Source organism: Phascolarctos cinereus, unplaced genomic scaffold (assembly GCF_003287225.1).
Source record: "Phascolarctos cinereus isolate Bilbo 61053 unplaced genomic scaffold, phaCin_HiC Scaffold_8;HRSCAF=390, whole genome shotgun sequence".
NCBI classification, from domain to species: Eukaryota; Metazoa; Chordata; class Mammalia; order Diprotodontia; family Phascolarctidae; genus Phascolarctos; species Phascolarctos cinereus.
The window spans coordinates 21,127,437-21,154,688 of NW_027556291.1; the positions used below are offsets into that span (position 1 = coordinate 21,127,437).

Here is a 27,252-nt window from a genome sequence, read left to right on the forward strand (position 1 = left end):
CTTATTAAAAAACAGGGACAGTAGGGGAAAGAGGCAGGGTAGTGGGAGAATATATTCTAAAAAAACTGTCACACTGAGGGTATTCATTAACTGAAAACAGGCCTTACAGCCCAGTCCTTTTATAACCACCCTAGATTAATTAATGTGAGGAGTTATCCAGTGCTATGATTTCCCAGTTCCAGAGTTCAAATAAAGCAGAATTCTCTTACCAAATAGTTGATATCTGCTCGCTACTTTGATCTTTTACTAATAACTCTAAACTCTAAACTAGATGGCCCAGAAGTCCTCTAGAGTCTTTTGTTCTGTGTGGTTCCGCAGGTTACCATGGTCTCTGAAGAGTGCTTACTTTCCCATTCCTTTTCTTGGGGTACAAATCTACTTCATTCTAAGATGGCCCTGGTAAGGTAGCATCTCCTCTTTTCAGCTAGGACCTCCTTTGGCCCTGGGAGGTACATGTTCTTGGATAATTGATTATGTTTTCATCGCTCCAGTCTCCCATTCTAGGTGGACTTCATCTTATTCCTCTTCATACACTTTTCTTTCCAACCAAAATGGCCTACATGATGTTCTTCATTATCTTTCTCTCAAGCCCACTGTTGGGGGGTGAGGGCACCACCATCCGTCACCCAGGTTTAGAATCTTAGTCATCCTTGACCCCGCACATTCAATCATTTATCATATGCTAATTTACAATTTTTACCTCTAGACCATTCTGGGTATAGGATTCCTCTCTATGTCTACCCTCCCCCCCACCCCCAGGTCAGGACGTCACTTCTTGCACGGACTGTTATAATAGCTGCCAGTCCAAGTCCCTCTCACTCTAATCCATCCATCCATCCATCCATCCACTACAAAGCCACCAAAATGAATTTCCTAAAGTGTAGGTTCAATAATGTTACACGCCCCCCCTCCCCCGTTAAACTCTACTGATGCCTATTATGGCCAGCATCTATCTAATAGAAACTCTTCTGGTTGGCATTTAAAGCTCTTCTTTCACTTTACTCCCCATCCTGTACTTTATCCAGCAACACTGGCCTTGCTTGCTTCCTGTTCCTCACTGAAGATTTTCCATCTCCCATCTCCATGCCTTTCTACCAGCTATCCTTGGAATGCACTTTGCCTCCACCTCTTAGAATCCCAGGCTTCCTTCCAAGTTCAGCTCAAGCCCCGCCTTTATCAATGGGGCCCTTTTCCTGGTTCCACTGGATGCCAATGCCTCCCCCACCAAGATTACTACTTTGTATATTCCTGCATGTGTGCCCATTGGTTCCCCCATTAGAATGAAAGCTCTTTGATGGCATGGACTGAGCCATCTGGTTGGTCACGAGGCCTGCCTGCCAGGACATGTCCTATCCCACTTCTGAGCACCTTTGCCCAGGCTGTTCCCTATTCCTGGAATGGAAGCCCTTATTCTAACTTCTAAGTATCCCTAGTTTCCTTCAAAATGCCACTTCCTTAAGTACTTTCCTCCCTTAGCCATAGTCCCATTTACTTTGTATAGATTTTGTGAATACAGTTTTTCTCAGGAGCAGCTAAGTTCCTTGAGAGTAGAGATTATTACATTTTTTTTTCTTTGCATCCCTAGGAGGATGCTCAGTGCATATAGCTGATTGACTTAACAGTGAGTTCAAAATTCAATAAAGAGAAAGGAATGGGAATTGGGCTGTTGCAGGTGGTTTATGTGTCTAATCAAACAATTCTTCTCCACAATGAAACTGTCCCAGAACGGCTGCAGTTGGGCAGAAGAACAGTTGAGAAATACTACATTTGATTTAGCTGAGTTAAAGGAAAAGGCTTTTTAAGGGGGGAAAAACTGGCTAAGCTGATTAAAAATTAAAGGGTTCTAGTTTGGAAAAAAGGTGTTTTATAGCTATTTCTTGAACTATTATTCATATTTTGATTTCTTTCTTTTTCCTTTTTATTTTTACTTTGAGACTTGAAAGATGGATCAATGTGTGTACTCCCTCCACTGATGCCCATCAAAAGCCTTCCATCGGGGCAGCTAGTTGGTGCAGTGGATAGAGCACCGGCCCTGAAGTCAGGAGGACCTGAGTTCAAATCTGGCCTCAGACCAAACACTTGACACTTACTAGCTGTGTGACCCTGGGCAAGTCAGTTAACCCCAATTTGCCTAAAAAAACAAAAACAGACAAAAAAGCCTTCCATGCCTTAGTAAACATGGGTCGCTGTGGCCAAAAAGAATCCATCCTCATGGCCAGCCCTCTACATAGGGATCTGTACATTATTATCTAGACTAACACTTGGAGAGACAGTCTCTTGTTGAGCCAGTACCTGACGTCTTTCCAGCTTTGTAGGGCCTGCTAAAGCTAGTACTCTGCCTTCAAAAAGCCAGGGTCAGTGCTCTAAACCCACCCCATATGGGGTCGCAACCCACAGCTGAAGAAGCGCCGAAGACCTCATGAGTGGAAAAATGTTTAAGAAGCTCTTCTCTACCAGGCAGCAGGGGAGAGTGGATAAAGCCTTAGAGCCAGAAAGACTTCAACTTTCGCCTCTGACACATACTGACTGCGTGACCTTGGGCAAGTTCACTTACCTTCTCAAAGCTCTTGAAGACTAGAAATTGCAGAGAAGGCACAGAGATACATTGGTGGAGGGAGTGTCCTCACCTAGGAGTTCCCTTGATCAATGAAATCACAGGTCCACTCTCTAGCCACTTCTCTACTGAGGAAGCAGAGAAAGACTTAAGGACATTCATTTTATTGTTTTGAAGAGGCAAAGTTTAATCTCAAAGGCTTATTAAAATGAGAGTAAGGTGACTAAAACCTTAAAAACAGCCAAATCATTATCAGTGGTCTCTAAGACCCTTTTGAGAATAGTTCCCTGTCCATTTCCTCAGATCCTCCTTAAGAATGAGTGTGGAATTAGGTTGCAATTGACATTTTTAACATGGAAGGAAAAGTTTAGCCTACATTCCTCACTAGGTATTTGAAGAAACATGTGTGCAGAGAGAGAATCTTTTCCCAAGCATCAAACATAACTTACTTCGAAGCTGGGTTTCTTCGAATAGTGTTGGGTCGTCAATCAGTCAGCAAGCATTTATGAACTATTTACTATGTGGTGGGCACTAGGCTAAGCTTAGGATACAAAGAAAGGCAAAACCAAGGTCCTTGTCCTTCAGCAGCCCACAGTCTAATGGGAGAAACAGAATACAAAGCCCTAAAGTACACACAAGATACATACAGTGTAAATATGGAAGGTCATCCCACAGATCTTGGTCATACCCACTACCCTGGCTCACTTTTTTGGTCATTTTTGTTTACAAAAAATGTGCTTGATTTAAAGTTGGGATTGAGAGTTTTTTGGGTTTCATGATGATGGTATTCACTTAACTGAATCAAATTCGAATTACAATTAAAGACACCAGATTCTGCCTGGTAGCTTCAGGCGTGAAGTCAGCAATTTGGGAGCCGTGTGTCAGCACCAGGGAGCTGTGATTTCATCTGTCTGGGCCCAGGTCACCGCTTCAGACCCTTAACAAACAGCCCCAAACAATCCTCACCTACCTGGTGGTGGCTAAATCTTTGGTAGAGCTGCAGGGAGAGGAATAACCAAAATTTGAAATCAAAACTCAACTTAGCAGAATGTATTCCTGGTTTATATTCAGTAACGATCTATTTGAGACAAAATTCTTATCTTCAGTTAACATAAATATTGTAGAAAATGAGACTGAGAAGGAATAAGATTTAAAAATCAAACCAAACATTCTCTCATACAAGCTTCTGCCACACTGGGTTCTACTAAGTTCTGGGGCTCTATGAGAAAATTTCAATGTGATACTTCTCCATCTAGAATACTAAAAACAAAATTCAGTGTCAAAAATCAGAAATACAAATATTTAGGAGATGTGACCATTTGAGGTGGCAATATGAAAACAGATACTTACTTCTTTGTATTTCCTACAACATTTCCCTGATACCACCTTTCCCTTTATTGAAGGGTATTTCATACCCCCAGCTTTGCAGGTATGAGGTCTGAGATGGTAATATATTTAACAAGAACAATGCAGTGACAGTTTTATGAATACTCTTCCTGTACCTAGATAGCACTGTGGAGAAAAGCACTGTTAGATATGAAAAGAAATGAAATCTTTCCTTTGAAATTGCTGAAATAGGAGCTAGATTTAGTAGACTGTGTGCCCTTGGTTTATGCCCCAAGTGTTCTGAAGCCAAATTAGTCACTGATTACAGCTTCTGTGACATCATTATGGCATTGACAGAGTTCAGGTTTAGGGTCTAGAGAACTGAGGAGTGCATAAAAGTCACTTTGTAACTGACTCAACTTTAGTTTTGTATGGGTAGGGATTTGAGCGGCTAACAAGTAATAATGCCACCACCTCGTGGCCAAGAATGGTATCGGTTGTTTTTTTTTTTTTAATTTAAACTGCAGTTAACATCGTTAAACAAGAATGCAATTACACTTACTGAACAGCTCCATACATACAACACTGAGAAGATGCTCTTTCTGCCTTCAGAGAGGTTCTAAAGTGGGGCCAGTTGCCTGAATAAGCAGTTGTAAGAACGAATGTGTAGTTCTGAGTATATTTGAATTCACACTGACAGTGGCATTCCCCTTTGAAAAATAGGTATTTAGAAGAAATGTTTAGTGTATCACATATTTAGTAATATGTAATCCATACCAGGGATGGGGAACCTTTGGCCTTGAGCCACATGTGGCCTTCTAGGTCCTCAACTGCAGCCCTTAGACAGAATCCAAACTTCACACAACAAATCCCCTTCATAAAAGGATTTGTTCTGTACAACTTAGACTCAGTCAAAAGGCCACACCCGAGGGCCTAGAAGGCCACATGTGGTTCCCCACCTCTATAGATTCTATATCTTAAAAGAAGGGATTAGAATAAATAACATAGCATCATTTTATTTTATGCTTTTTTTTGGGAAGCAATCAGGGTTAAGTGACTGGCCCAGGGTCACACAGCTAGTAGGAGTCATGTGTCTGAGACTGGATTTGAACTCATGTTCTCCTGACTTCAAGGCCAAAGCTCTATCCACTGCGCCACCTAGCTGCCCATAATATACCATCATTTTAAGGCCTCCAAGTTAGTACTATAGAGACTGTCTCTGATTTGATTCTGATAACAGTTCTGTGAGAAATTTAAAACTGGTCCAAAATGAGCTCTAAATGAGACCTAACGAAGGTCGTATAATGAGTCTCCACTGGTCAGAGAATATAAAGAGCGTCGCCTCACGACCGCCTTTGTGACTGCAGGCTACAGTACAGGCAGGGGGCGGGGCTACCTCGGGGCGGGGCTACTCCAGTGTTCCATTCTCTCACTCAGACTGCCCCTCCCACCTCCAAAACTCAGGCTGCCCTCCTCTCTCTCCCTCTCCCCCCTCCCCTGCCCTGGCTTCCCCATCTCCCCTCCTCTTCATCCCACTCCTCCTCCTAGTTATCTCAAACCCTTCCACCCCAAAGCTCCCAAGTGCTGGGGCATATGAGTCTTCTTGAAGTCCACCAACTTCTTTTTCTTTTCTTTTTTTAGGCAATCGGGGTTAAGTGACTTGCCCAGAGTCACACAGCTAGTAAGTGTCAAGTGTTTGGTCTGAGGCTGAATTTGAACTCGGGTCCTCCTGACTTCAGGGCCGTTGCTCTATCCACTGCGCCACCTAGCTGCCCCCCCACCAACAATTTTTAAAGGCCACATTTATGAGGCCTCTCCTAGAAACTAAACCACCCAAAGATACTCCCCATCAATGAACTATCTATCCTGAGAGGATTGTGAAAAAGAAGCTGTATGCCTGTTTCAGCCTTTCATCTCCAACCCCACTGGAAACTACAAGGTGACAAGGCTGTGTGACTTTCCTTAGACAACAGCACAAATAATTTTTCACAGAATAACAGAATGAAAAAACTGGAAGGGATGTAGAGATCATGTCGTCCAACCTGATCACTTTATAGAAGAGGAAACTGAAGCCCTACTCTGAGAGATTATGTGATTTACCCAAGGTCAAGTAGAGAATGGCTGAGCTAAGATTGAATCCAGATTCTCCATACTACAGAATCATAAATTAATAGAGCTAGAAGGGCCACATGTCCCCTCCCCCAACCTCCCATTTTACAGAGAGGGTTAGATAGACTGAGGTTCGGAGGTTAGGTGATTTATTCAAAGTCACACAAGGCAGTAAGTGGTAGAACTGAGATCTGAAGTCAGGTCCTCTGTACCTCAGAATCACACACAAGTAGGATGTACAAGGCATCTAGGCTAATGCCTTAATCTACAGATGAGGTAGAGGTAAGTAAGAACCACAGAGGTTATGTGATTTACCCAGGAAAGAGTAGCAATCATTGGAATTTGAAACCCAGGTTATCTGCAGTACAGAATCATAAAGTAATAGAGCTGGAAGGGCCCTTAAGAGGTCATCTGTACCCTCTTTCCCCGCCCCAATCTTACAGAATCTAGAGAGGTGACTCATCCAAGGTCACACACTAAGTGGCTGAGCTGGGATTTGGACCCATGTCCTCTGTACTACAGAACTACAGACCACTAAAACTAGAAGGAACCTTAAATGTCCTCTAGGCCAACCTCCTCATTTTACAGATGAGGAAACTGAGGCCCAGGCAGGCTAGGGGACTTATTTACCTAAGGTCACCTATGGAAGAACTGGGATTTGAACCCAAGTCCTTGGTACCACCAAACTGTAGACTAGCAGAATTGGGAAGGCCCTTAGAGGTCATCTGAGTCTCCCCTTTCATTGTGCAGAAGAGGGGAATGAGGTTCTGAGAGGTGAAGGTGACTTACCCAAGGTCACACAGTAAGTGGCTCGGCTCAGGTCTTCTGCACTACAGAACCGCAGACTATTAAGGCTAGAAAGGATTTAAATAAAGTCATTTTGGTCAACCTCCTCATTTTACAGATGAGGAAACTGAGGCCTAGGGAGGTTAGGAGACTTAACCAAGGTCGTTCACCAAGTAGCTGAGCTGAAATCTGAACCCAGGTGCTCTGCATTATAAAACTGTGAACATATTACATGCCAGAACGGACTTCAGAGGTCATGAAAGCCATTCTCATTTTACAAATAAGGAAACTGAGGCCCAGGGAGGTTAGGGTACTTACCTAAAATAAGTGGCAGAACTAGGATTTGAACCCAGGTCCTCTGAACTACGGCGCTAAAAGGTGTCTTTAGAGGATCTAGGCCGCCCCTCGCATTGTGTAGAGGAGAAAACTGAGGCCCTAAAAAAGGACGGTTACTTACCCAAGAAAAAGTAAGGCGCTGAGCTAGGATTTGGACCCAGGGCCTCTGAATCACAGGCTACTTGACTAGTAGAACTTGAAAGGCCTTGAAGGTTAACCTAGGCCATTTTACCAACATGGGGATTACGGAAAACTAGAGGGGAAAAGAAAATGTCGAGGCCGGAGGGACATGGACACTGCAGGTGGCCTCTTGCGGGGCTCTCTGTTTAGGTTCCTGAGTGGGGCCCCTTAAAATTACCTCAAAAATCGCGCTCTGCGAGCACCCGGAGGCGGAGCAAGCTTCCCGCCTTCCTCCTCCCTCCCAGCTCCAGACCGCTCTGACCAGAGTCTCCGCTGGTCAGAGAGTATAAAGAGCGTCGCCTAGCGATCGCCTTTGTCACTGCAGGCTACCAATAGGCAAGGGGCGGGGCTACCCGGGGGCGGGGCTACTCCAGTGCTCCATTCTCCCGCACAGACTGCCTCTGCCACCTCCAAAACTCAGGCTGCCCTCCCCTCCTCTTCCTCCCACTCCTCCTAGTTATCTCAAACCCTTCCACTCCTGGTCATCCTAGGCTGGGGAATCGGCCCCAGCCTCTACCATTATCGCAGGGAAGACCAAGCCCAGTGAAGTCGTGGTCCAGACAGGCAGAGAGGAAGAGAAGGCAGCAGAGGCTTCACTCGGGACCCAGGTCATGAGCACATTTCGAGTTCGGCCAGCCCGAGCCCAAGACTGCCCTGACATCCTGAGGCTCATCAAAGTAAGCTGCCCCTGACAGTGGGTGGGGACAAGCTGGGGGCAAACTGCCAACAGGTGGGCCTGAGGTGGCAGTGCCAGAGTGAAGGAAGGAGCACTGCCCTGAACTGACAGGTGAGCAGAAAGGTGGCAAGGTCAGAGTTAGGGGTGATGACCCTTGCCCAACAAGAAGTGTAGGGAGGGGCGGGTACACAGCTAAGGGCCCCAAACACCCCCCACAGAGGTGAGTGGGGCAAATCTAGAGCTGAGAGCCATGGCTCTTGCCCCCCCCCCAGGGTATACCTAAAGGCAGGTACACAGGTAAGGGACCCGGACCCCTTACAAAGAGATGAGAGGGAGTGGGGCAAATCCAGAGCTGAGGGCCATGGCTCCTGCCCCCCCACCCTAGAAGGGTATACCTAAAGGCAGCAGGTACACAGCTAAGCACCCCTGACTACCCCCAGAGAGGTGAGTGGGAGTAGGGCAAATCCGGAACTAAGGGCCATGGCTCCTGCCCCCCCTCCAAAAGAGGAGTATAGCTAAAGGTAGTAGGCACACAGTTAAGGGCTCCGGATACCCCACAGAGAGTGGGAGTGGGAGTGGGGGAAATCCAGAGTTAAGGGCCATGCCTCCTGCTTACCCCAAGAAGGCTATACCTAAAGGCAATAGGTACACAGTTAAGGGCCTGGGATCCTCCACAGAGAGTTGAGTCTGCAAATCCAGAGCTAAGGACCATGGCTCCTGTACCCCCAAGAAGGGTATCCCTAAAATCTGCAAGTACAGCTAAGGGCCCTGGACCCCCACAGAGAGGTGAGTGGGAGTGGAGCAAATCCAGAACCATGGGCCATGGTTCCTGCCTCTGATGCCCAAAGCAGCAGGTAAGGAGGTATGGGACCCGGACGCTCCATACAGAGGTGACTGGGAGTGGGGAAAATCCAGAGCTAAGGGTCATAGCTCCTGCCCAGCTCCTCCAAGGAGGGTATAGCTAAAGGTAGTAGGTACACAGTTAATGGTCTCAGACCCCTAGAGAGAGGTGAATGGGGGTGGTGCAAATCTAGAGCTCAGGGCCATGGCTGCTGTACCCCCAAGAAGGGTATCCCTAAAAGCAGTAGATACACAGGTAAGGGCCCAGGACTCCCCACTGAGGCATGAAACACAGTGGAGCAAATCCAGAGATAAGGGCCATGGCTCCTGTCCCCCCCCCCCGAAGGGTATACCTAAAGGCAGTAGGTGTAGAGCTAAGGGCCATGGACCCCCCAGAGAGGTGAGTGAGAGTGGGGCAAATCCACAGCTAAGGGCCGTGGGTCATGTCCCCCCCAAGAAGTGTATACGAAAAGGCAGCAGGTACACAGCTAAGCACCCCTGACTACCCCCAGAGAGGTGAGTGGGAGTGGGGTAAATCCAGAGGTGAGGGCCATGGCTCCCATACCCCCAAGAAGGGTATCCCTGAAAGCAGTGGATACACAGTTAAGGGCCCAGGACTCCCCACAGAGACATGACATACAGTGGAGCAAATCCAGAGATAAGGGCCATGGCTCCTGTCTGCCCCCCCCCAGAAGGGTATACATAAAGGCAGTAGGTACACAGCTAAGGGCCGTGGATCCCCCAGAGAGGTGAGTGAGAGTCGGGCAAATGCAGAGCTAAGGGCCGAGGCTCATGTCCCCCCCAAGAAGTGTATATGAAAAGGCAGCAGGTATACAGCTAAGCACCCCTGACTACCCCCAGAGAGGTGAGTGGGAGTGGGGTAAATCCAGAGGTGAGGGCCATGGCTCCTGCCCCTACAAGAAGGGTATTCCTGAAGGCAGGAGGTACACAGCCAAGGTCCCCAGGCATACAGAGAGTTGAGCCAGGAGGTGAAATGTCAAGAGCATAGGGATATAGTGCATGCCACCCCCTGCTTCCACTCGCCCCCTACCCCACAGAATGGAGGGAGGCAGGGCAGTTTTAGTTAAAAGGGGTAGGTGTGAATGAGAAGGTAGCAGGTCTAGAATTATGGGCAAAGATCCCCTACCTGTCAGGATAGCTGTACGGAGGCAGGAATTCCACAGCTCAAGGCCCCTGTCCCCCCACAGAGAATTATGCCAGGAGAGGGCAGGGCAAGATATAAGGGCCTGCCCTGAACTGAGAAGTGAGTAGGAGGTTCGGTTGAGGGTGAAAGTAGAAGTGCCCCCTCCTGAAGACATGGGCTATGGAGTGAAAATGTCCAGAGGTAACACCTTTGGCCCCAGCCTCCCGAAGAATGGTGAACCAGAAGGTAGCAGGTCCAAGGTTAAGGGAGTGGCCCCTGTCCCCTGCAGGGGAGGGCAGTTCCAGGGTTAAGGGCCATTGCCATCCCTGTGGGCACATTCCCTGCAGAGAGGTATGCCTCTGCACGGATGCTGCAGGTACACAGCTAAGATTCCCCTGGCTCCCCACAGAGAGGCAATGAGTTCGTAGGTCAAGAGATAAGGGCAATGGCCCCTGCCCCCTCTTGCAGAGGTGAACAATAGGGTGGCAGGTCCGTGGTTAAAGGTGATGACCCCTAATCCCCCCACCCAGGGTCTGCTATGTATGGGGAGGTGACAAGTCCACAGCTAATGGCCCCTGGTCCCCCATAGCAAGATGAATTGGAGGGTGACAGCTAAGGGCCATGGCCCCTACCCTGCCAGGATAGGTTCAAGCATGTGGCAGGTCCAGAGCTAAAGGCTTCTAGCAGCCCTGCAGAAAAGCGAAATCAGAAGGTGGCAGGTCCAGAGCTAAGGGGGATGACTGTAGCATCCTCTTCCCTAGAAGTGAGTCAGAAGGTGAGTCGGTCCAGAGTTAAGGGAGACAACTCCTGCTCTCTGCAGAGAGATGAGCTAAGGAGTGGAACTAACTAGAGCTGAGGGTGATGGCCCCCGACCTGCCACCCCACCATCATAGAGATAAGCAGGAAGGGGGGCAGATACAGAGCTTAAGGTTATGGGGCCCTGCTGCCCACAGAGAGGTGAGGGAGAAGGGCAGTTGCCGAGTTATGGGGGCCAGGTACCCAGTTACACACTCTGCAGGGATGCTGCAGGTCGAGAGATAAGGGTTTCTGGCCCTTAGCAGTGAGGTGAGGGAAGATCCATAGCTAAGGAAGATTCCTCCCCCTCAAAGTGAGTCAAATGGTGTCAGGAAATGGCCCATGACTTCCACAGAGAGGGATTCGAGGAGGCATCAGGTCCAGAACTAAGGGCATGGCTCCTGGACCCCCCCACAGGGCAGTGGCTGGGAGCTGGGCCAGTTCAGAGTTAAGGGGGATGGCCTATGGGCCCCCTTCCCTAGGGGTCCTGAGAGGTGGTAGGTCCACAACTCAGGACCCATGGGTCCCTGCAGAAAGATTAGTGAAAGGTAACAGGTCTACAGCTAAGGGCCATGGTTCCTGCCCTGCCACAATAGGTGCAAAGGAGCAGCAGGTCCTCAGCTAAAGACTCCTGCCCCCCCCCCCAGAGATGAGTCAGAAGGTGGCAGGTTAGGAGGTAAACAAGATGGCCCTTTCCCCCTTCCCCTTGCTGTTCCACCCCCTGCCAAGAGAGCAGCATATGACTGTGCCCCCACAGACAGGTGGCCCAGAGAGAGGCAAGTCCTAAGTTTGGGGGGAAGGCGCCCAAGGTGTGCTGGGAGGTGGCAGCTACATAGCTAAGCCCCGGGCTCCCTCTGAGGGGTGAGGGAGGGGACAGGAGGTGCAAAGATATTGGCAATGGCCCCTACCCCCTGCAGAGAGGAGAGGGAGGCAGTTCTAGAATTACCCAGTAGGGGTAACACCTGAAGAGAGGTATGTCTTTGCTGGGAGGTGGCATGCGCAGAAAAGGATGATGGTTGTAGCACATCCCTCCCCCCAGGTGAGTCAGAAGGTGGCAAGTCAGGAGTTAAGCTAGGCCCCTCCCCCCCCAGGGTACAAGGAGGGCAGGTCCAGAGTTAAGGAAGATGATCCTTGCCCCCTGCAGAGCTTAGGGTGATGGCCCTGCCCTGCCAGGGCAGATCCTGGGAGGAGGCAAGTCCATAGCTGAGAGGGGAGTGAGAGGCTGCCAGATCCAAAGCTAAGGATGATGGCCCCTGCCTCCCTTCAGAGGTGAGAGAGGGAAGGTAGCAGGTTCAGGCATAAGGGCAATGACCCCTGCTCTGCCCTGGTAGGTTCAGAGCCAGGGGTGATAGCAAGTGCCCCCTTCCAAAAGAAGTGACTGGGATCAGGAAAGCAGAGAATTAAGGGAGATGGTCCTTGTCCCCTGTAGAGGTGATTGGGAGGGGGGGGGGTGGGTCCAGAGCTAGCGTGTACAGTGGCACAGTGCTAAGAGGGCAGCCAGGAAGAGCATGAACACCTGGGCTCCATCTTTGAAGTAACCCATGATTCTTCCAGCCTTCTTCAAACAGGAGAACGTGGGGAATATTATCCCACACTGGTTGTTTGATGGGAGTTGGTTTTCAGATAATCACAGATGCCAGCAGGAATCCTAAGGTCAAGACAGAGCTAACCATAGGGACCACTAACTCAGTCTCTTCCAGGATTAAAGGCTTGGTATCTTTTCACCACATGGCAGTGCCTCCTATCCAGGGGCCCTAACCCAGAATCCTTTCTGTATCTTTTTTTTTTTTGGTGAGGTGATTGGGGTTAAGTGACTTGCCCAGAGTCACACAGCTAATAAGTGTTATGTGTCTGAGGTCACATTTGAACTCAGGTCCTCTTGACTCCAGGGCCGGTGCTCTATCCACTACATCACCTAGCTGCCCCATCTTTTCTGTATTGTTAACACTGATACACTTAAACAGCGACATAAGCAAAAGGTACATCAGTTGCTACATATGTCAACACACAAATCGAGTGAAATATTTGATCAAATGTATATGGAGGTCATACTGTCATTTCCCTCTGAGTGTAGCACTCTGGGTGGGGGGGTCTGTCTTTGGGCCTAATGTGATTGATATTTTTATCAGTGACTTGGAGAAAGACAAAGAAGGCAGGCTTAGCAAATTTTCACACAACTCAGATATAGAAAGAAATATCTAATACCCCATTATTGGATAACAGAGTCTTGAGATCCAGAGAGACACTCAAAGGTCAGACCAGTGGGCCAAGTCTAGTAAGATGAATGGGGGCAAATGTTAAGAACCACTTTTGGGAATTCCATAGATCTTCACAAGTACATTATGAAGAAAGTCTGGCTAGGCAATATGGGCAAAGGATATGTGTGTGTGTGTGTTGGGGGGGGGGATTCACTAATCCCCCCAAGCTTCATTTGCATCATGAGACAAGAAACTCCCCCCTCCCCCATGAATGAAATTTTAAGTGGCACAAATGGAAATACCATGTTCAGGGACTTGGGAGGTGATAGTACTGCTACACTTTGCCCTGCCCTACTCAACACACAAATGTGTTTAGTTTCTAGGTGTGACATGTTTAGGGAGAACAATAACACAGTCTGGAACACATCCAAAGAAAGGCAACCAGAATGGTGAAGAGCCTCTAGTTCAGGGGTGGGGAACCTGGGGCCTCAAGGCCACATGTGGCCCTCTAGGTCCTCAAGTGTGGCTGAATCCAAACTTCACAGAACAAATCCCCTTCATAAAAGGGTTTGTTCTGTAAAACTTGGACTCAGTCAAAAGGCCACATTCAAGGAAGGACCTGTTCTGTGAAGTCTGGATTCAGCCACACTTGAGGACCTAGAGGGCCACATGTGGCCTTGAGGCCCCAGGTTCCCCACCACTGCTCTAGTTCATGCCATATTAGGATCAGGTGAAGGAACTGGGGATATTTAGGCTAGAGAAAATAAGACTTGGGAAAGACAGAAAGGATAACAGTCTTCAAGTATCTGAAGGCCAATCCAGGGGAAGAGGCATTTCACTTGCTCTGGTGAGTCACAGAAGACAGAACTTGGAACAACGGATGGAAATTGTAGAAAAGCAAAGTTAGGCTTGAGAAAAGGGAAACAATGCCTGATAATTAGAGCTGTCCACAAATGAAATAGCTGCGTTTGAGGGAAGTGACTTTGGATGGTCTGAAAATAATCAGCTGATTCGTTAGAAATAAGATATTTAGGGGCAGCTAAGTGACGCAGTGAATAGAGCTCTGGCCTTGGAGTCAGGAGGACCTGAGTTCTTAATCCAGCCTCAGACACTTAACACTTACTAGCTGTGTGACCCTGGGCAAGTCACTTAACCCCCACTGCCTCACCAAAAAGCAAATAAAATATTTAAATAGCTAGAGTAAAACATTTCATTCACTAGAATTATGGAAGCTGTACTGAAATTATCCTGCACTCCAGAGTGACCATATAATCCATCCAGCACTTATTCTTTTATGAAGCAGAAGCAGGGGACTGGGGTTACACAGATCCCAGGAAAACACGATAGCCGAATTGACTGATGCTGCCCCATCAGCTCTCATCAGGGCAATTAAGAACCTGTGACCATGTATGGTCATGTTTCCTATGGCATGGAAAGATCCTTTGAAAACTCTAGACCCAGCTGAAGTAGCAATAGAACTATGAGGCCTGGCTTTATATATCTTGGTTTTAATCTATTTCCATGGACTCAGAGGTCATGTCTACAACCAGTGACCAGATTCAACAAGGAAAAATCAACTATTGGTAGGAATTAGAGACTGACTGATTGTGATTGGGGGAGGGGCAGCGAGGGAAAGAACAGAGGTTTGGGACCTAGGTGACTAGGAGAAAGGTAGTACTATAAACAGAAATAAGGACTTGGTTTGGACAGGCAGAGAGGGAAGATGACGAGTTCAATTTCTGACATCCTGAATTTGAGGTACTGACAGGACGTAGCTCAGCTGTCAGTGGTAAATATGGGGCTTGAGCTCAGGAGAGAAGTTGGAATTGGGGATAAAGATTTGGGAGTCATCTGCCAGGTTGGATGAGATAATTGAGGGAGAGAGTAAAAACAGAAAAGAGGGCCAAGGCTATTTGGTGACGTGTGTATGAAGGGATGTATGTATGAAGCAGTAGGACAGACAGGTGAACCACGATCAGTCAGTATCATGCATGACAGATGTCAAAGCTAACAAGTCCTTGGATTGAGTCACTGTGGCCTGGGAGAGAACAGTGTCAGTAGGATAGTGAAGGAAGAAGGAAGATTTCAAACAGCTTAGGAGTGAGTATGGGATAGTAGCAGGTGTATTTGAGTCTACTTCCTAGAAACTTGGGAGGAAAGAGTAAGAGGGTGTGTAGCAGCATTAGGGGGTAGTAGAGTGGAGGGAAGCTTATGATAATGTTTTTAGCATGAAGAACGTACTTAAGATACACTTTCAAAACCACTATCACCTCATGGGTGTCTTGTCAAAAGTAGTACCATCCTCATTTATTCTGATGAAGAAGTGGGTCACATGGTCTTTTGCCCCTGACAAGATGGCCCATTGATTGGACACTTAAAATATTGCCATCCCGGCCATCATTTGCTTTGCCTACACCATCTCATCTTTGTAGCCGGGTAGGATTTTTCCATTGAATCTGGAAGGGATCAAGCAGATCCAGGTCTTGTGGTTCCAAACAAAGCCCTCAGCCGGGGGTGGTGGTGGTGATGGTGGTGCCACCCGCCTTATCTCTGTACCTGTCCACGATGGGTCCATCTCTCTGTGGGGGACCAGGGGCCCTTATCTCTGTACATGCTGCCTCCCAGGATATTCAATCACCTCATTTCCCTTTGTTACATCTAGACCTATGCTTCTCCTAAGGTATGTCTCAAGTCTGGAGTGTCTTCCCTCCCCTCAGCTGCTGCCCCTCCCTCTCTTCCCCCTGCCACGTTTCAAACACAGGTTGATAACTTTTCCCAGACCCATATTTAAACAAGCATAACATCTTGTCTCTCCACCTTCACCAGCACAAACACATGTTGGACCTAGAGCAGGGGTGGGGAAGCTGTGGCCTTCTAGGTCCTTGGGTGCGGCCTTTTGACTGAGTCCACGTTTTACAGAACAAATCCTTCCATTAAGGGGATTTGTTTTGTGAGGTTTGGAGTCAGAGGGCCACAGTTGAGAATCTAGAAGGCCACATGTGGCCTTGAGGCCACACAGATTCCCCACTCCTGACCTAGAGTAATGCTGCATTCGTCTGGCCTCACTGGGGAAATGAGTGTATTTTCCTGATAACTGAAGCTTACCATGTTTTCCAGTCTTCTTGGCAAAAATCATTCTTAGGCATGATTTCCTCTTTTCTTCATGATAAAATGCAAAGAACACTAGGCTTGAAGTCAGTGTGTCTGCCACTTATTACCCTGGGCAAGTCACTGGTGTTCTGGGCCCACTTCCTCATCTTCGAAATGAAGGAGCTGGCATAGATGATGTCTAAAGTCCCTTCCAGCTTGGAATCTAAGATCATTATGAACATCAGTCATTATCATTTCATCAGCTTGGGGACCTCAACAGTGTAGAATCTTCCTGTAGTGATGCAAGTTGGCAACTCAATTGTAACATACGATCTCTTTATTGAAATCCATTCATGTTGTTAGGGGCTAAGCAAGGATTGAGGGCTATTGGTCCCTACACAAAATGACCACAAGCTGCCTTCTGAGTCCTTGGGTCTACTAGACGGTTTTCCTGTCTCTCCCTCCACTGTCAAGCTCCCAGCTGCCACTTTTTGCGGCTGTTAGCATGCTACTCTTTAGCAATCCTCAGTCCTGCCTTCTGCCTTGCCCCACCTCCCAGCCTCCAGCTGCTACTTCTAATCTACTGTGAGCTGTGAAAACTGATAACCACACACTTGTTGGAACTCTACATAAACATGAGTAAGTGTGATCTAAAGGGTCTGATAAAATTATTGAGCTTTTAAATGTATGGATTTTTATGCCATCTAGTTTGACGGCTGAGGGGCCTTAAGAAAACCCTCCTCAGTTCTTTAATATATTCTGGAGAGCTGAGATTTAGCTAGGTTCCCTCTGGATAATTCAGGCATTACTTCAAGGATCCAGTGATGCAAGGTAGAACCCTTTTTACACCTTAGAAGATGGCCTCAGAGTTCTCATGGTCAACATAAGTCATTCCCTTGTGGTCAGCCTTAGCTAAGTTGGTCCACAGGTGACAGACACATTATAGTGGTGGGGTTTCCATCTATCAGAGCATGAATTTCACTGGCTAGCCTTTGAGAGCTCAGAATCGCCTCCAGGGCATACCATAGTAAGGTAGCAGAGGAGGCCTCTGGAGAAGAGGAGTTGCAGTTATTTTAAAATGGACTTACGAATTCTTTTCCTATATATGCTCTCCATATTTGTTGGGACCATTATAAATTATCAGCTTTTGGAGGGCTGGGGTAAATCTTCACTCACTTTGTCCATTGCAAAACACCCCACTACATAAAAATGTAAAATCTCTCAAATGATGATGATGATGATGATGTAATCCTCGAGAACTACTTACAAAATCATAACGTGAATCACTTCTCTCCTTGACAGGAATTGGCTGCTTATGGAAATGCTCTTGATGCTGTGAAGTTAACCATTATAGGTAAGGTATGATATGGGATTTCCAGAGACTGAAAAGTGAAGGTCAAGTAAGCTCATAGTTTATATCCATGGAATCCGCCATTTCCGCTGTCCTCTGTATGCGCTACTGACATCAGGCATTTCTAAAGGGCATGCTATTTTATTTGCAACGTATTGCCCTTCATTTATATTTACTAGGCATAATGGTGAATTGGAGGAGCCCAGGGCTAAGGAACATGGAGATCAGGGTTCAGGTTCAGGCTCTAACTATGCTAACAAGCTCTATGACCTCAAGAAAGTAATTTTCTCTCCTTCAGCCTTATTTTTCTCATCTGCAAAACAAGGATAATGATAGTTGCCTTCCCTACCTCTCCCCCATAGGGCTTTTGTGAGGAAATGTGGACTCAAAGTGCACTGGCTTACATAATTGCTACAGGATTGCTGGTAGGTTTCTAACACCTGCTAGCACTCTCCCCAGACAGAAGCTCTAAGTTAGGCTGGGAAACTTTAGCTTCTGCATTTCCAGGGCCCATATTGTTTCTCTGCTGCTCGCTGGGTAACCAGTCACTATTTCACTACACACCATGCTACAGTGCAGAGTGTGTTGCATTTGGAGTCCAAGTGACACTCATATCTCTAAGCAAGTCCCTTCCCCAAAATCTCAGTTCTCTCATTTGTAAAAGGGAGATATTTAAAATACTGCCTATCTCATTTGATTATCGTTAGCAAAATGCTACATACGTCATCAAGTGCTACAGAAACATGAGTGTTATTGCCTTTCCCTCTCTTTTGGCTGGTGTGAAGATAGCCCGGAAAACCCTGTTATTTGCAAGCTACATAACTTGAGAGAGGCTGATAAACCTAAAGAAGTAAATGCACTTATCTAATGCAAAGGGACCTCAGAGAGGTACCCTTTACCACCACCAGGAAGAGTATCTTCCTTCTTCCATCACGAGAGTAAATGCATTGCTGTACTATAGTAAATCTAGCTATAGATTAAATCAAAGATTAGAATTCTTCAATATGAAATATTGAAGGCTGTGGTGTGGAGGGGCTAAATGATAGCATAAAGCACAACTAAAAGGGTGTTATTATTATAAAGAACTAGTGTCCCATTGTGGGGAGGATGCCATGAAAAGCTGTGTTCCAACTCCATCTTCCATTTACTGGCAAGTCACTTTACCTCAGTGAATCTCAAGCAACTATGATGTCTTTTCTAAGGCATGGATGGGTTGCAGTACACATTAGTGGAGGGAGTTCCCACACCAATGAAATAAAAAAACCTGACACTGATGTATTACTAAAAAATCCTCAACATCATGGATCAGATGAACACCGAATTTAATCACCAAATCCTAAAGTATTAGAAAAAAAGATTCCCTTCCCCGTCACTGAAACTTTAGGTTAGATTTCAGACAAAAAGTATGATTTCATATACATGGTATGAGCTGGTAATATAGTTTCCATAAAGCTTCAGACAAAAGCTGGCTGACAAAAACACAATGTTACTGAAGGAACCTACGCTTTTCTTTTTTTGGGGGGGAGGGGTGAGACTACACTTTGACATTTCCTCTTGCATGTGTCTTGGTGACATTGCTAGAATACTGGACCTCCACAGGGACAGTAGGTCTAACCCAAGGTGGCAATCCAGGGTATTATGCTTAGCAGTTACAGGTCAGATCTTCTCTTATGTTTCACTGAAATGAAAGGAATGGATCCTTATGGAAACAGTGTACCCAAATGGGTAGCTCACTATAGTCTAGAAAATACAATTTGGCATAAGATAGGCACTTGAGTTATGTGATGCTAGAAACATTTTGTACTATTCCCAGTCTGCTACAACCTCAGTGTAGTCTCTGAACAATATTCATCTCCAAATCTTCCTCGGTTTGGCCTTTTCATTTTGTTCCCCCTTTAGTATGACAAAGCCCATGCACCATAGAAGAGGTTCTGTATGTGGATTGACCTTTCAGATTTACTCAAAGATGGCTTTGGGGACCACCCTCTTTATTACTGTCTTATTGCAGAAGTACCAGATGAGGCAGAGCTGACAGGTAAGATACACTCCCTTTAATTGTTTTCATACCGACTCGACTCTGCCAATAAGATGAAGTACAACAAAAAGCAGTAGTAAAATAGGAGTAAAGGGGGTCATATGGGGAGTTCATACAGCCCATGTGTTACAGAGAGAGCTTCTGTAGTTACCAGCTTTTCCAGTAGAATAAGGAAACAGAATTTTTTTTAGGGAAAGTATGTTGTGACAGTCTACTTAACTCAAGCCCTGAATAGAAAACAAGAAATCAAAAATATAAAAAAATAAGTGAAGGATGGAGATAAAACTCCATACCAATGATTTCGTTGATTTAGAGAAGAGGACACTGGGAAAGAATATCCTCTACCAATGTAGATCTGCAGTTCTGCAATTTATAGGTTTTGCGGGGGGGGGCACTAAGAGGTAAGTGATGTGTCGGAAGCAAGACTTTGCCCCAGGTCTTCTTGTCTCTGAGACAAGTACTCTTCCACTATACCACAATGCTTCTCAAAACACAATTACAGGGGCAGCTAGGTGGTGCAATGGATAGAGCACCGGCCCTGAAGTCAGGAGGACCTGAGTTCAAATCCGGCCTCAGACCAAACACTTGACACTTACTAGCTGTGTGACCCTGAGCGAGTCACTTAACCCCAATTGCCTAAAACAAAAACAAAAAAAGCTCATAATTACAGTTCATTAATGTTCTATGTGTTGATGTGTAAATTCCATCTCTGACTCCTAAACCCCAAGTATAATTTTATACTTCCAAGTATCCAAATATATTACTCAATCCAGAGCCTGGTGGCCGTTATCTACTGACCTCTCTATGCCCTCAAGGTCATTCTCCCTCCTTCTTCAGTGAGTTAAAGAAGGCTCATAAGTCTTTCCACCCCAATGCTTAACCTCATGATATCAGGCAACTTCAGTCTTAATACTGATTTTCTTTTGGATACCCTAAATTATCAGTTCCTCAATCCTTTCTGTTACATCTTAGCTACACAAAGAGGTGATCATACCCTTGATCTTGCCATCATCCACATCATTACAAACATCATCCAACTTTGATGTTTGTAAATTCTGAAATTCTTTTATCTGACCATAACCTTTTCTCATTCTATCTTTCCCTATTCCTTATAACTCCTAACCCCATTCTTTGTCCTCATTAGGACCTCCAGTATTTCTATCCTTCAGTACTTCCCCTAGCCACCACCTTTGTACTGACTGTACTGTCCTCCTTTCCTAATCTTGACACCTGGGTGCATGAGTTCAAGTCTGCACTATCCTCACAGCTGAATTCCTTGCCTCCTTGTCCTACTATCACTCATGTAACACCAAGACCCAATCGTGGCTTACTTTCAAGTATTCATCTCCCTTGATCCTATTGACATTGTGCTGAATAGAGCTGGAGGAAGTCACAAAACCACGTTAAGTCCATTACAGATTCATGTTCTCCAATTTCAGCTGGCCTCCCCCTGCATCAAGGAAATTGATTCTCCATCCCACTCACCATAGCAGCTGTTACAAACTTCATCTCTCCTCAGCCCTCCCACCCTCTCCACTAAGGACCTCACTACCTAGCCAGACCAGAAAAATGGAGGCCATTTGCCATGAGCTTCCCCTTTTCCCCTCATCACTCAAATGTCTCTCTTGCCATTTCCTTCACTTGTCTTGGATGAAAAGGATGCCTTTCTCCTTGGCAAGGAAACTATGTCTACCCTTGATCTCATTCCCACCTGTTTTCTCCAATTGATTGTCTCCATTCTCATCCTCACTCTCTCACTAATCTTCACCCTGTCTCTGTTATTTGGTTCCTTCCCTGCTGGCTACAAACGTGCTCATGTTTCCCCCATCCTTACAAAATATCCCAACATGTTCCAAAACTTCCCTATGTCCCTTCTTAATATCCTATATCTCTTCTCCCCTTCTCAGTGAAACTTTCAGAAAGCTGCCAACACCAGGTGGCTCTGCGTCCTTTCTCACCCTCTTCTAAACCCTCTGCAATCTGTCTTGCAACTTCCTCATTCAATTGAAACTGCTCTCTCCAAAGTTACCAATCACCACTTCATTGTCCAATCTAATTGCCTTTTCTCACTCCTCATCCTTCTCAGCCTTTCTGTGGCTTTTGATGCTGTTAATAACCCTCTCCTCCTGGATATTCTCTGCTCTCCAGGTTTTCCTGCACTATCATCTTCTAGTTCTTCTAACTGTTCGATGTTTCTCACTCTCCTCTGTCATATCTTCATGGCATACCCACTAATTGTAGATGTCCACAAGGTTCTGTCCTGGACCCTCTCCTATTTTCTTTTTACACTATCTCACTTGATGACCTCATCAACTCCCATGGAACTCATCTTTGTGCTGATGATCCCATCTCTGAGATGACTCCTATATGTTGATATCCAAGCTCATTTTCTCCCCTGGACTTCAGTCTCACATCACCAGTAGTCTGTTAGGCATTTCAAACTTGACATGTCCAAAACAGAGCCCATCTTTTCCATAAACCCACCCTTCTCCTAAACTTCACTTTTACTATTGAGAGCAGTCACATTTAAGAACTTGGTGTCATCAGTTGCCAAAGCTTGCCATTTATACCTTTATGACATCTTATATATCCACTTCTCCCCATTCATATAATAACAGCCCTAGTTTAAGTCCTTGTCACCGCTTGCCTAGACAAGTGCAGTAGCCTTCTGATTGGTCTCCTTGCATCAAGTCTCTCCTCACCCCACAAAATGATCTTAAGTGTAGTCCTGACCACATCAGCCTCAGACACACACCCAATATAAACTCCAGTGGTTCCCTATTCCCTCAAGAAGCAAATACAAAATCTCATTTGGCATTTAACAGTCTTCACAACCTACCCTCTTTCTCCATTTCCAGTCTTCTTACACTCTACTCTTCTTCATGTACTTTCCAATCCAGCTGTACTGATCTCACTGCTGACTGGCAAACATGACAGTCGTAACACTCTTAGCTGTGCTTCCGTACTGTCTTTAGCTAGGAATGCTATCCCTCCTCACTTCTACCTCCTGGCTTCCTTCAGGACTCAGCAGAAGTGCCTCTTGTAAGAGGCCTTTCCAAGCCCCATCTTCGAGAGAAAGAGAAAGAATACCTATTTATTTACATGTTGTCTTTCCCCATTAGAATGTAAGCTCCTTGAGGCCAGGAACTATTTTTGCCAGTATTTGCATCCTCAGCCCTTATCACAGTGCCTGGAACCTAGTAAATATTTAATAAAAGCTTGTTGATTGATGAGAGATAGTTTTACCTCGAAAAGGTTCCATGACATAGAAGTCTTCCAGGTAGAGTAACTTGCCAATCCAAGGATCATAGGTGAAATAGTACATTGCGAAACCTACTGTCAGAGTGCCTAGAGATGGAGTGTGCAAAAGGTTGAGTGCTTTCATTTTTATTATCAAAAATTTGTTCTATTAGTCTTTCAAAATGAACTTTTGCTTAGAATCCATTGGCAGCATATGTCCATGCTCTGCATGAGTCTGTGAATTAGAATTACTGATTGCCAATCTCTGTTACCAGTTTCCTCAGTTACTTAAGATCTTTGGCTGTGTGTTGCCAAAGAATTTTAATTGGCACTTTTTCCTGGGCAGTAAATAATCTCAATAGGAGTAGGCCTATAGAATAAAGCTTCACATTTTCCCAGGAAATAAGTGTTACCTATCATCCATGGCCACCTTCAACTTGTTACATGAGTGATAGTAGGACAAGGAGGCAAGGAATTCAGCTGTGAGGATAGTGCAGACTTGAACTCATGCACCCAGGTGTCAAGATTAGGAAAGGAGGACAGTACAGTCAGTACAAAGGTGGTGGCTAGGGGAAGTACTGAAGGATAGAAATACTGGAGGTCCTAATGAGGACAAAGAATGGGGTTAGGAGTTATAAGGAATAGGGAAAGATAGAATGAGAAAAGGTTATGGTCAGATAAAAGAATTTCAGAATTTACAAACATCAAAGTTGGGATGCTTGTGGATGATGGCAAGATCAAGGGTATGATCACCTCTTTGTGTAGCTAAGATGTAACAGAAAGGATTGAGGAACTGATAATTTAGGGTATCCAAAAGAAAATCAGTATTAAGACTGAAGTTGCCTGATATCATGAGGTTAAGCATTGGGGTGGAAAGACTTATGAGCCTTCTTTAACTCACTGAAGAAGGAGGGAGAATGACCTTGAGGGCATAGAGAGGTCAGTAGATAACGGCCACCAGGCTCTGGATTGAGTAATATATTTGGATACTTGGAAGTATAAAATTATACTTGGGGTTTAGGAGTCAGAGATGGAATTTACACATCAACACATAGAACATTAATGAACTGTAATTATGAGCTTTTTTTGTTTTTGTTTTAGGCAATTGGGGTTAAGTGACTCGCTCAGGGTCACACAGCTAGTAAGTGTCAAGTGTTTGGTCTGAGGCCGGATTTGAACTCAGGTCCTCCTGACTTCAGGGCCGGTGCTCTATCCATTGCACCACCTAGCTGCCCCTGTAATTGTGTTTTGAGAAGCATTGTGGTATAGTGGAAGAGTACTTGTCTCAGAGACAAGAAGACCTGGGGCAAAGTCTTGCTTCCGACACATCACTTACCTCTTAGTGCCCCCCCCCCGCAAAACCTATAAATTGCAGAACTGCAGATCTACATTGGTAGAGGATATTCTTTCCCAGTGTCCTCTTCTCTAAATCAACGAAATCATTGGTATGGAGTTTTATCTCCATCCTTCACTTATTTTTTTTATATTTTGATTCAAAAATATTTGATTTCTTGTTTTCTATTCAGGGCTTGAGTTAAGTAGACTGTCACAACATACTTTCCCTAAAAAAAAAAAATTCTGTTTCTTCCTTCATTGGTGAGTTGAGAGTAGTAGATGAGATATACTCTTGTCTTTAAAGGGTGAGAAAGACATGGTTATTTACTGATCCTTAAAAAAAAAAATCCAACAAACCAACTTCTTTTCTAAATATGAAATCCACAGTGCAACACTAAGAATATGTCTGTGGGTATGGAGAAATTAGATGTGAAGCTCTTGTATTTGTAACTAGTGCACATGCATGAATCTGTACTTGGGCTACTTTTTCTGCTATTCTCATTTTTGCATTCTCTATTTTAAAGGTTTAGGTATCGGACCCGAAATTTTGAGGAAACTAAGTCAGGTTTGTATTACATATAACCAGTATTTGTAATTTAAATGTTATCGATTTATCTTTAAAAATTTAACATACTCTTTGGGAAACTAAGTCAGTTTTGTATTACATATAACCAGCATTTGTAAATTTAAATGTTATCCATTTATCTTTAAAAATTTAACATACTCTTTGGAATTATACAAAACCGAATAACAATTTAATCCACAAAGTTGAAAACAACTGAAATATAGAAGCAGAGTGGTGTAACTGAAAAGGTCCTGGACTTAAGAGTCAGGGGCAACCGGCATTTAAATTTGGCCACTAGTACATTAGTTTTGTCCCCATCTCTTTGAGCTGCATTTTTCTGATCTGCAAAATGGTGTTAACACTTCCAGGCCTGACCATGGTTGCTGTGAAAATCAAATGGGATAATGTATAATACAGCTCTTTGTGAATGTCAGCTATTATCATAAATGAATATTGTACATGTTTTAGTTGAAATAAATGTGCTTTACATCCAGAAATATTCTGGACTTGGAGACTGGAAGACCTGGTTCAAATCTTGCCTTAGATACTTACTAGGAATGTGACTCTGGGCAAGTCACTTAACCCCTCTCCACCTCAGTTTCCTTGTCTGTAAAATGGAGATGATAATAGCACCTACCTCACAGAGTTGTTCTAAGGATCAAATGAGATTACTTGTGTAAAGTGCTTTGCAAACCTTAGAATAATATAAATGCCAGTCACTTATTATTATTATATTTTATTTAGAGAAGCTTTATTATACCGTTACTGTAAAGGAGAATTGACCATAAAGCTGGTCATCCAATGATACTTCCATTAGTTAAGTACCAGGCAGAAAGGCTTTGGTACAAGATGATTTTACCTCCAAGGTAGAGAGGAAAGAATAGCATTCTAAGTCCAAGTTCTTTTATGCCATAATTGTCTGAAGAGTCAGCAGAATTTGTAGTGGCACTAAGGAGTGGCACTAGTTTTGGGGTTGTTAAACTTGGAACAATGGAATTTCATCCATTCCAGAGATATGAAATGCTTTAAGAGAGAAGTCTTGCAAGAGTATTTTCTTAGAAGTAATAGATGTGCACGCAATATACAGATGACATTTTCTGAAGGAATGAATATACTAATCCACTTTTAAATAAGAATGCCCCTTCTTTGCTTTTGTAAACAGATAGCAATTACCAACGGCTGCAGCTGCATGAACTTTCTTGTAGTCATATGGAACCAGACATCTACCGAATACTACACTAGGCGGGGGGCCCTGGACTTATCCTCTCAGGAGGGATGGCATCTGTTCTGGTTTAACAAAAAGGAGCTTTTACAAATGGCAAATGAAAAGTGAAGGTGCTTCCAAATTGCCATTCCAGGTGCTAAATCCTCATCTTGTAGACTTCCCTTGTACCATACATCACATCCCCAGCCTCTGGTTTGAGCCCCAACATAGACCAATTGCTCAAACAGCTGGTGAAACACAGTAAACTCTTGGTTATCTTCACCTAGCAATCACTTCTGTTTGTCTTGTAGTCTTATCTTTCGATCAGCCAGTCTAGATCTACATAAATGTGTATTTTGCATATTCACTTGCAGACAGGTAAGGTTCTGGAAATTCCCTTCAAACCAAATAATGAAGCTGCCCTGGAAGACCTGACCCAGGATTTTCTATCCTGTACTTTCCATGTGGGAGATGGGGGAGTTTGATCTCTCTAAATATGTTTTCTGTATGGTTTCCACTTCCCTAAATACAAGTTTGGGGTAATAATTCAAGCTACTTTGGTTTAGCAAATGGAGCAATTTCCCAAGAACACTGAATTTGAAGGCAGAATTCTTCCCCCCTCTCCCCCCCGTGTGAATGCTCCCTCCATCACTACTTGGATGGCCTTAGGAGGTCACCTTCTCTTTCTTGGCTTCAGTTTTCCCTTCTGTAAAATGACAGGAGTAGACTAGATGCTCTCCAAGGTCCCTTCACTGCTCTCAGTCCTGTTGGAAATAGACAACTAAACAAAGGTAGTGATCTCTCTAAAGTTAAAAGCAAGGCCTGGCTTAGACGCACCCTTTTGGGGATAAATTCGCTGTCATAACTGATGGCTGACTGGTTTTATTGGCAATAGACCCTGGCTATAGCCCGGATGTTCACTGTCTAAACCACAGCTACTGAATGCTTCTGTTGTCACTGGTAGATCTGAAGGATGGTTAAGTTAGTCCAAAATAACAGGAGAGTTAATGCTCTCCTAGGCCGGCAGAATAGTATAAGATCCTCTGTACTACTATATCAGATGGGGAAGGGGAAGAGAGGAGGAAAGGGAATAAGCATTTCTATAGCACTTACTATGTGCCAGGCACTGTGCTAGGTGCTTTTACAAATATTCACTCATCTGATCTCACAACACCCCTGGGAGGTAGGTACTGTTACATTTTACAGACAAGGAAACTGAGGCTGAGAAAGGTCAAGTGACATGTTCAGGGTCACACAGCTAGTAAGTATCTGAGGCCAGACTTAAACTCAGGTCTTCCTGACTCTGGGCCCAGCACTCTGTGGTGCCACTAGCTGCATGATACCAGGCCTGATACCACATCCTACAATTTACAATATTTCTGTCTGATCCCAAGTTTTCAAATGACATAGGCTATACTTCTGGGATCTATGAACTTAAATCCAGCACTGGTTTGCTTAAAATACTTTAAAATGAAATTAAGGTACAAA

General features: G+C 45.0%; 3 protein-coding genes across 7 annotated transcripts in view; 1 reads left to right on the forward strand and 2 right to left on the reverse strand.

The window, feature by feature from the left end:
- The window catches only part of ZNF711 (zinc finger protein 711), a 127,237-nt gene extending 122,525 nt beyond the window's left edge, over nucleotides 1-4,712 (reverse strand). For 3 of the 5 annotated variants that reach the window (XM_078147940.1, XM_078147939.1, XM_078147937.1), the window contains exon 1: nucleotides 2,555-4,709. The gene's annotated coding sequence lies outside the window, so the exon portion shown is untranslated. Of the gene's footprint in view, nucleotides 1-2,554 lie in introns of all 5 variants that reach the window. The other 2 variants (XM_020964504.2, XM_078147938.1) reach the window with 2 other exon arrangements.
- The window catches only part of LOC110193010 (uncharacterized), a 123,048-nt gene that overhangs the window by 6,286 nt on the left and 89,510 nt on the right, over nucleotides 1-27,252 (reverse strand).
- Nucleotides 7,903-25,893, forward strand: SATL1 (spermidine/spermine N1-acetyl transferase like 1). Its single transcript, XM_020964518.2, has 5 exons — nucleotides 7,903-7,968; nucleotides 17,337-17,388; nucleotides 19,340-19,420; nucleotides 24,520-24,560; nucleotides 25,723-25,893. The coding sequence occupies exons 1-5, from the start codon at nucleotides 7,903-7,905 to the stop codon at nucleotides 25,891-25,893; spliced, it is 411 nt and encodes a 136-aa protein (XP_020820177.1).

Excerpts from the sequence above, each read along its gene's own strand:
- SATL1 (XM_020964518.2), top strand. The coding sequence starts at position 7,903 with ATGAGCACATTTCGAGTTCGGCCAGCCCGAGCCCAAGACTGCCCTGAC. Across the intron at positions 7,969-17,336 it reads ACATCCTGAGGCTCATCAAA|GAATTGGCTGCTTATGGAAA; the intron begins GTAAGCTGCCCC and ends TCTCCTTGACAG. Across the intron at positions 17,389-19,339 it reads TGTGAAGTTAACCATTATAG|ATTTACTCAAAGATGGCTTT; the intron begins GTAAGGTATGAT and ends TTGACCTTTCAG.